At 40.6% G+C, this 10,390-nt stretch overlaps 1 protein-coding gene across 1 annotated transcript in view; it reads right to left on the bottom strand.

Moving 5' to 3' along the window:
• The window catches only part of LOC101858241, a 28,918-nt gene extending 21,051 nt beyond the window's left edge, over nucleotides 1-7,867 (bottom strand). Inside the window, exon 1 of the mRNA XM_005113136.3 lies at nucleotides 5,366-7,867. Coding sequence (XP_005113193.1) covers nucleotides 5,396-7,069 — 1,674 coding nt within the window. The 5' untranslated portion in view covers nucleotides 7,070-7,867 and the 3' untranslated portion in view covers nucleotides 5,366-5,395. The remainder of the gene's footprint in view (nucleotides 1-5,365) is intronic.
• Between the last annotated feature and the right edge of the window lie 2,523 nt (nucleotides 7,868-10,390).

The raw sequence follows: 10,390 nt of genomic DNA, 5'->3' as shown, positions 1-10,390 counted from the left end.
CGGGGGGGGGGGGGGGGGGATGAGGGAGAGAGGAAGTTAGTGAGAGAGGTCAAGGGAAGGAGAGCAAAAGAGGAAAAATATGGAGAGGGATAAAGATGGGCTGAGACTGAGAGAGAACGAGGAGGAGAACTGAGAGAGAGAGAGAGAGAGAGAAAGAGAGAGAGAGAGAGAGAGAGAGAGAGAGAGAGAGAGAGAGAGAGAGACGAGGGGCTGAGGCGGAGGGGGTATGGTATGCTGGTAAACAGCAGGTCTCTGAATGCTCGTATACCAGATTCTTTCAGAGATTTGGAGAGGGGAGTAAGAAAGTACATAATAAAAGGAAAAGCGTAAAATAAAAAAGAGAGCCGGTGTAATATAACTAAGAAACACATTAATTTGATATAATGCTCGATTACCGTACAATACCCTACAACACCATACCATTCCATACCAAACCATACCATACCATACCATACCAAACCATACCAAATCATGTCAGTCTACACAATACCATACTATGCCATATTATACCCACATTGACTGTAGAAAATCGTATCGCACTTTTAAAACAGCGGTAACAGGTTGAGTTATTTTTAATGAAGAAGCAGGGGAAAGGAAATTGACTGATATTGAAACAGAATAAACACAAACATTATATTGAGAAGTCACTGTTACAAGTCAGTTCTCAGTCTTTTCAGCTTCTGAACGAGGTCATTTGTATCGTATTGATTTGCTGAATAGCTCATTCTCACATAGATGGGGGGAAAACACTATAGCCTATATTTCGTTTTGCTGTATAAGTCTTAATTAAGCTTTTTTGTTTTCGTTTTCCTCTCCAGCCCTAAGCTTGTCACACAACGAAATGACATTCATCATGTTGTGGACTTTCGAAGTGGAATAAGTTTACACGTTTATAGAAATCTGTCTAGTAGCAAAGAAAGTTGCCACTTTTTATGCATACATGTCTTCATGACTTATGCATGCGTCTTAATCACGAGACTTGGGGGTGGAGGAGGGGGAGGGGGATTTCACTTGATTTTATTCTTACTCATTGACCACGTTGGTTTATTCGTCATTTAGGGATAATTTCTCTGTGTATTCCACTTCCACACCCCCCCCCCTTCCCCCAGAATTTAATTCTATTGCTCTTTCCGGTGTCCCTGTGGAGCGTGAGTCTTTTTGTTTGACAAAGGTCGTAGTATGGTGATCTGACAAACGTATGACATAATAGTTGGATCTAAAAACAGCAACAGCTGTAGGTTTGCTTTACATTTCCATCTCCGAGATGACATACATCTGCACACCTGCCACATTGTTGCTGTTAAAATTAACTTGCGTGACCAGAAGTTCAAGTGACACATTTACCCTCCCACACATATTGTATAGCATTAATCAGTATAAAGAACGTAAAACAGCATTATATGTCACATCTCATTGATGCTTCTTTTGCTTTATGGTTATACTCAGGCAATATTGCGTGCCACTAAATAGTCCTGTTGAGTGGTACTTATGGCAAAGCGCCTGGTACGACAGTGCAAATGGCAGTGCATAAAAAGTATTTCTACTCATTTCCGTTGTCACTTAACTGTGTGGCCTCGGTGTAGTCTAGCACTTTATCCACCGCATTGTCAAGATGAAGAAATTGAACGTAACGCATGTACCTGCTAGTGCCTTAAAGATCCGTAACGAAGACGTCAAGACAGTAAAGGGCTCATGCCTCTCTCAGTGAATGCTTATGTGGTGATACCGTGTATAGAATTTCTTCTATGAGTTGAAGCTGAGACGATTTCATGATCGTGACCTTATTCTGATCGGTTTCTTTTCAAATGTAGAAGTTGTTCTACTGCCACCCTACAAATGACAACTTGAAATCAACAACTCGACGGTTCCGTTCAAGAAACTCGTACGCCACATTTTTCTAAAATCGACTTACTTTGCTTTTCCGTGGCCGCAGATCTTTCTCCGTCAAATAACTTTTCGATGTGAGGATCGGAAGGTAAATACGTTATTTCCACCCCGATATTTATATCGGAATAAGTGTGACATAGAAAAATCTACGGCAACGATTTTAGAAAAATGTGGCATTCAGGTTTCTTGAACTGAATTGTCGAACTTAGAGGAGCCGTGATTGTAGTACTGTTTCTTTTTCTTTTTTTAAAGTACTTTATTATTTTCTTCGCGGTATGTTTTTCCTTTGCTGACCATTGTGAACCATCATTAACTTTAAGTGAACGCTCTTGATACTTTGGAATTGATATTTTCTAGTAACGCTCCAGATGAAACCCGAACGGTCGAAACGCTGTCCTATTTTTTTAAAGTACAAACGAAAGTTTTCTGGACTTTTTCCAAGTCTCCATATTATGGTTTCCTCACTATTCACCAATTCCCCCTAGCATCACACGACGCTTGTGAACATTCATCTCCTTTATACAGAGGGCTTGAATGATGAAATGCTCAAGCCATAATGCATTGTTAATGAGTGCCTATTCGACATAGCGTCTGCACAAAAGGCAACTGCTTGAGGTCGTGAAACAATGCAAATCCTCAGAATATAGCAGCTATTCGGAAACGACAAAAATGCTTCGCATAAACACAGGATAGTCATCGGTCAGCATGAACGATAGTCATAGCGTGGTTGTTTAACGCGTCTCTCAGCAACATACAGTTATCTTAGAGGCTGGACCGTTCATCTCAGAAATGAAATGGGAATCTGGAACCCTCCAAACGGGCTGGACTTTGGAAGTCAAACAAGATTTTCCGACACATTAGTCTAGCATTATACCGAGTGAGCAAAAGGGGAAGTCGCAGGAGTTGGCACTGCGTCATTATCTAAAAATAAGTATTTCATGGGGAGTAACAATGTCTTAGCGTGTGAAATGTGGTGAATTAGCCGTGGCGGTTTACAAAAATAGTATGTGTTGTATTATGCCTCATTTAAACTTTATCCTCGGGGTTGTTATTATTTGGGTGGTAGGTTTGGTTTGCTTCTTCTTTCCTATCTAACATCTATCGTCCCTATCTCTCCTTCTTGCCTTATGTATGTTATTCTCTTGTAACACAATTTAATCTTCCGGGCTTATCCGTCTATTTTTGTGTGTTGCAAGCGCTGTGAACCTTTTACTTGAACTAGCACTCTGATCATGTTAGTCACTTTGCTAAGCAATACATTGGATCTATGATTCGAGGCGAATCACACTGAGAATGACATCGGTCTACGCTATCTGTGCCACCTTTACGACACAGCTAATAATAAACTCTAGCACTTGCCTGCTTTGGCAAATTTTAAATTGTATAGCACATAGACTTTTCAACAGGGATCAATAAAAAGTGGAGTTCGTTTACTTAATTTAATCGACGCCTTCCGTACACAAAAAAGACAAAAGAAAAAGAACAATAATATTGTTATTCGAAAGACAATTTTCAAAAACTTGGAATGACTTATTTTGTAAGTTTGTTTCTGGTTTATTTGATCTAGTCACTCTAATAGTTTCCTGTTAAATATAGGTGAGCGTCCTCTTTCAACTATTCAATGGTACCTCATGTGCCTCGCTTTTGTCTGTTCAAGTTAGTGCCAGACGTATGTATCGTTGTACGACCTAGCAAGGTAGTCTATATATCGTGACCCATAAGCCTTTGACTTTGCCAATGCTAGGAAGAAGCAACGATAGTTTAAACGACACTGGTTTGGAATAAAATACGAAAAGGGGTATAGAAGAGTAAATTTGACATGAGAAATAAGGAGTTGAAGTTAACGTTATTTATTCATATATTACTCCGCAGGTTTACGTAACTTCAACATAACTCTCGTAGTAATAATAATATTGATAATAATAATAATAATAATAATAATAATAATAATAATAATAATAATAATAATAATATTAATAATAATAATGATGATGATGATGATGATGATGATGATGATGATGATGATGATGATGATGATGATGATGATGATGATGATGATGATGATGATGATGATGATGATGATGATGATGATGATGATGATGATGATGATGATGATGATGATGATAAAATTAATAATAGTCTAGCATGCACATCACGAACGTGCACACAGCGAGCATATTTTCAGGCCACAGTTTTTCTTACATGCACTATTATTCCTAGCTTTCAAACACGCGCATAGCAAAATTTGTACTTATAATGAAAAGATTTCTGCGTCCCGCCGATTTCACTTTGTACGCTCTAGACTTTGTTCACTACCTTAGAATCACAAAGTTTTCTCTGCTCAGTGCCTACTTTTGAGAAATTGTCGTTAAAAATGTTGAGTTTCACAACATGTCAACCTTTTTCAAATTTTATTCCTTATATATTTTGTAAAAGGACTCCAAATAATCTCACCATTGTTATAAAGTAGATACAAAGTTTGGTTTACGACCGAAAGTCTCAGATAAAATTGTATGATTCCAAGCTTAATAGTAATAAAAGCCCGTGTTATAGTAATAATTATTAAAGCCTTTGCTCGTTCTGAAACCGGCAAAAACATTCGTTGTTGTTATAATCATTGCATTTTGAGTTTGCCGTTAAGTTTGCTTTGCATAGAAAAGCAGTCGTGTGAAACTGTTCAATTTCCTACTACCCTTAACAGTTTAGAAATGGTTCGAAAACACTAAACAGAAACGTGACAATATCCACAAATTATGTTCTTTTAAAGGTTTTACTTTCATGGAATACAAAAGAATCGGGTCAGGTGAAAAAGTCCCATTAATCCTGATAGGGACATTCCACAAGTACTGTTGCTATTGAAGGGCATTGCCCTGACTTTCCCCCCAAAATAATACATTTCTACATTATGTGGACATTTTCTATGTATGTTTTGGTAAGGCAAACGTGCGGTGTCCATTTCAAAACTGTGAGATTATGTAGGAGACAAAAACCAGGGAAATTGACAAGCCAGGTTAGTAGATATCACTGAAAGCTTCCTGAAATAAACCCCCAAAGAAACCCAAACCCGCTTTATTCCAAATTCGAAACAGAACCATACGCACCATTTTCTTAGCAAGATGCTAACATTGTACCTACCAAACATGTAATTTGATGGGTTTCCTTATTAATTTGTGACCCAAAGATGATGTTCTACTGATAGATAGATAGATAGATAGATAGATAGATAGATAGATAGATAGATAGATAGATTGATAGATAGATAGATAGATAGATAGGTAGATAGATAGATAGATAGATAGATAGATAGATAGATAGATAGATTGATAGATAGATAGATTGATAGATAGATAGATAGATAGATAGGTAGATAGATAGATAGATAGATAGATAGATAGATAGATAGATAGATAGATAGATAGATACTACTAGGAGACTAGGAGACTTACAACTAAAAACAACGCATACATAGAGAACTTACCTCGAATGTAGTGCTGGTCCCCGCTCCACGCTACAAGGGTGTGTGGTCAGAGTCTGTGGTCGCCACCACCTCTATGATATCATGACCGCTCTTTGTCTGAGGCACCGGACTTTTGTCTTTATTATTTTCCTCACACACCACTTTCTTCTGCAGGTTCTTCAAGATCAGCGTGTCCCTCATCTTGAAGGCATGAACCCGCTCAATGAGCAGCCATTGCTTCAGCACATTTTTGAACTGCGCGTTCATAAGGCCGTAGAGAAACGGGTTGACCGTATGGTCAAGCATGAAGATCCAGCCAGTGGCTATTATAGGTCCGCCGTGCAGACACCAGCAGCGAGCGTTGACCGAACTGACCACGGCGTGGGGTAACCAGCACACGACTAAGGTGAGCAGCATCAAGCACAGACAGCGGGCGGCTTTACGATCTTGTTTGACCAGGATATCGTGGACCATATCCTCGTTGTGGATGCGCGGCGCCAGGTTCGCCATCGGGTTAGGATTCTGGTTCTGGTTATTGCCGAAAGCTGTGGAACACCCTGACCACTTCCGTCCTACGTATCGACACCCGCCGCCAGTGTTTCCTTCGGGCATGGATACTCGCCGACCGCTGGACGTCCGACCTTTGATGATGGGGGAAATAGCGGGGAGAGAACTGTGTCGCCTCTCTCCTCGAGCGCCGCCAATGGCTAAGTGTTTGTTTATGGGTTTATTGTCCGAGTTCTTGAGAAGAGACTCTTTCGCTGCGTCATCGTCGCCTCCAGAATTAACGCAGCTTTCAAGCTCGAGCGCGGGCTTCTTCAGAGTCATGAAGTAAGTGTCCGTCACGCTCGTAGACCTTTGCACTTCTACACTCTTTCGCCACTTAATTTTAAGATACAGACTCGTGTCTAGAATCAGCATGGTTAGAATTGGAATGACGTAGAAGAGAGTAGTGGAAAACACGGAGATGTTAAATCCCAAGTGATAACCTTCGGGACATATCCCGTAACGATTACGCTCGTGACCGCTGTTAATTCTATACCGCACATTTAAAGAAAGGTTTTGAGCTTTCCCACTATTGCTGTTACCGCTGCTGCTACTACTGCTACTACTGCTGCCACTAGTGCTACTGTTACGGTTAAGGTTACTGATGCCTATTTTCTCGGGCCGGGCATTTACACCATTTTCCACAGCAACCATACGAGTTTGGCTCAAGTCGGAGGCCCTGGAGAGTATAAAATCCTCCCACCATATCTGTGGTACGCTGAAGATGAAGAAGCTGATGACCCACACCATCACAACTGCTGCGACTGCTATGCGTTTGGTCTGCTTGTTCCGATAGGACACTGGGTAGTGGATAGCCCGCCATTTGTCCACCGTTATGAGGAAGATGCTGAGAAAAGACACGTACATAAGAGATTGTCGCAGCGTTTGGTAAAGCCTACAGCCCAGACCACTGTCCCATGATCGGTGCAAGTCTCGTGTCATCTTGTAAGGCATCGTGAGGCCAACTAAGAAGTCGGCTAGCGCTAAACTAGCTAGGTACACATTTTTACATCGTCGCAAGCCGCGTCTGCTCAGAAACATAGTCAATATGGCGCCATTTGCCACGATGGTTGTCAGGCTGATTGCCACCATCGGCACAGCAGAGACCCATATCTCGAAGAAACTGCGATGGTCTTTGCCCGGGTACAGGAGATGATGTTCCGCCGTGGTGTCAGCCATTTGGTGTTAGCTACCCTGGCATGGGCCAGATAGAAACTATAAGGCTGACTTGCAATCAAGGTGACAACTATAGCATTTGTAAGCAGCAATCCTCTTTCCCAGGTGAAAACAACTATAGCGGTTAGTTGTAAGTAGGTATACCGCTCAGAGAATGCATTAGATTGCTTCCACAAGAATGAATCAATAGAGTATAAAAAGCGCCACCACAAAGCTATGGTTGGATTTTATTGAATTCCTAAATTGGAAAGTGTCACCACGTTGTTGGCTTAGAAGAGAAAACTAAGAATTAACACTACAGACTGATTTTAAAAACAGGCAGAATCTGCTCACAAAGAAGGCATCAGTTATAATTTTATCATCCACATATTTTGAAGGTACGAATGGTTTGCTTCCAAGGTTCGGAATCACAGTCGTAGATTTTCTGCCTGCCATTTCAAACTTCTGTTCATGTCACCATCAATCGTTGTCAGTTAGTCTGATCCCCAAAAGTAATATTTTAGCATAAAAAAGGCATCACTCTTGTAAACATTTTCACAAATGTAGACTTGTCCGTTTGCCTTTCGACAAATACAATAATTTCAATCGAGAATAACGTATGGAGCTCAAAGAACATAGCAGTCATATTTGTTCACAGAATAATCAAGCTCAACTAACAGTGCAGTTAGACTCCTTCTGGCCATACAGATGTTTCAGCGCGGAGCTTGTGTCTTGTGGCACAGAATTCATCCACTCGCAACAGGGGGTTGCAAAGACACCTGGTGGGAACGCTTCCTTAGTGATGGCTTGACGTGACGTGATATACCTGTCGGGGGCGGAGCGTGGGTGACAGTGGGAGGAAGAAACAGAAAGGGGGGAGGGAGGGGGTGGAAATAAAAATCAGGACAACATAAATAGGATCAATCGTTCTGAAAATAGTTATAAATCTTTTGAAGGTGACTGTTTTTCTCATTAGGAGTACAAACAATTAATAGACCCATTAAAAAAAATAATTAAACATACTAATCATAATGCGAACAGAATTCCTATTCTAATCATCTCACAGCTGGACTACACACTCAAAGTAAAAAGAAAACAGACCCCGTGGAGGGGGGCGAAAGGCAGACTGACAGACAAATAGACAAATGGACAAGCAGACACAAAGGAAGACAAGAAGACAGACAGAGACAGATGGTAGACAGAGACCGTCAGAGAGATCGAGACAGAGGGACAAGGAAAGGATAAACAGTGCTACCCCATGTGTCCTCTGGGGACATTTATTTATTTCTAAACTTTGAATACTTTAGCTCGCTGTTGCATGATTTTAGCACTGCGTGTCTGTCAAAAACACTATGGCGGAGCTGGTTTTAGTAGTTACTCAAACTCATGTAGATGAAAAGCTCAACATTGGTGAAAACAATAACAAATTAAGGCCTCAGTGATGGACAGACAGGTTTATTTTTTTGAGACAAGAGTTCACGCTTCTTCATTATATTCGTTGCCTATTTATATTATTTTCTAAATACACTGAAAGGTAAAGAATAACATAAAAGAGATTTACAAAACAAACAGGAAATAGATCTAGTCATTACTGTCGGTGTGTCTTTGAGACAATGAACTATCAGGACATTGTTTTGTCTCTCCAACACATGTCATTGTTTGGACAGTTAGACTAAGTTACCTGCTAAACGCATGTCTATCTATCTATCTATCTATCTATCTATCTATCTATCTATCTATCTATCTATCTAAGGTCATATGAACGTCAAGGGGTGGATGTCAACAATGAAGTCCTTACAGGGAATCAGATTTACTTTGCTCACCTCTGCTTCGACTATCAAGGCACCCCGGAAATAGCGGGTCACAAAAGTGTGACAAACATACAAAAGAAGTAGAGAAAAATGACAATAGTAAGGATTAGGAAAGAAAAGGCTGCAGTTCCTCGTTGCAGTTCAGGCACAGTTATGAGCATGACATTGATGAATCAGCCCATTTACAATTACAATTCTGCTGTGCATAAGAACTCGAGATGTTAATGTACCTACCTCCTTTTGGGAATGGCCTAAAGACACTTCAGTCAGTAGCACCGCCCCGGGGGGTTACTATAGGGTTACTTTCTTTCAGGCCATATTCAGTAGTACATTTTTTTCCTATATTTTGGGTGCAAGAGAACAATTAAGAGTAAAGAGCTAGAAAAAAGACAGTGTTTTTATTTTAATCTCTTAATATTTATCATTATTTTTAATTGATTGATTGATTACTTAATAAATTGGTTTACTTGTTTTATTTTATTTAATCATTTATTTATCTATTTCTTTCGTTCTTCTCTACTTTTTGGGGGAAGGGGGAGCGTTAGACAGCTCACTTATTCAGTTTGTTCCACCCAGGTCACACTGAACCAAAGGTGATAATAATCACAACTGGCCTTGCTGTACAGACAGAGCAAGGCTTACGAATCAGCTGCTGTTATTGATGATGATGACAAGGATAAAACAAAGAACGAAAGCATGTTTCCAGATCAGTTTCAGAGAGGCATCCGCTTAACGTGTATCCCACTGACATTATTTGCATCCTCTATGGGGCATTCTTGAATACTGGTTGAATGGGGACTTGGCGGGGGGGGGGGGGGGGGTTGTTTTGGCAAAAGTGTTTTACAGCGCTCGCAACTGCATACGGTCATATGAGTGTGGAAGACGTATTAAACTTTTTCAGTTTGGTAGGAATTAATTTTGAATTTTACCCGGGTAGCGGCCGAAACCTATTCTTATCCATGTTGGACCACCAAGGGATCATTACCGTTTGAATGAGATGAAGTTAAATTGGGAGGTCCGCTCTCATTATCTTTCTGTATAGTGTTAAAAGGTGCATTAAACCCATGCCGTACCGACTATCAAAATAAAGACGGTATATAGGAGCAGAAGCTACAATCAGTGAATAGGCAATATCCTGGTCATAATATTGCTTTGTGTGCTCAAAAGGGTAAATTGTCAGTAGGAAATGGACACATTAATTTCTATACCGAGCTCATTTCAGTCTCCAAAGCACTGCATGAAGTGAAAACAAGAGAGAGAGAGAGAGGGAGAGAGAGAGAGAGAGAGAGAGAGAGAGAGAGAGAGAGAGAGAGAGAGAGAGACAGACAGACAGACAGACAGACAGACAGACAGACAGACAGACAGACAGACAGACAGACAGACAGACAGACAGACAGACAGAAACTGAGATAGAGACAGAGACAGACAGACAGACAGACAGACAGACAGACAGACAGACAGACAGACAGACAGACAGACAGACAGACAGACAGACAGACACACAGACAGACAGACAGACAGACAGACATACAGA

This window comes from Aplysia californica, unplaced genomic scaffold, assembly GCF_000002075.1.
Source record: "Aplysia californica isolate F4 #8 unplaced genomic scaffold, AplCal3.0 scaffold01648, whole genome shotgun sequence".
In the NCBI taxonomy this organism is placed as follows: domain Eukaryota; kingdom Metazoa; phylum Mollusca; class Gastropoda; order Aplysiida; family Aplysiidae; genus Aplysia; species Aplysia californica.
Note: the sequence above shows the minus strand (reverse complement) of the source record. Positions and strands in the feature narration are given on the sequence as shown.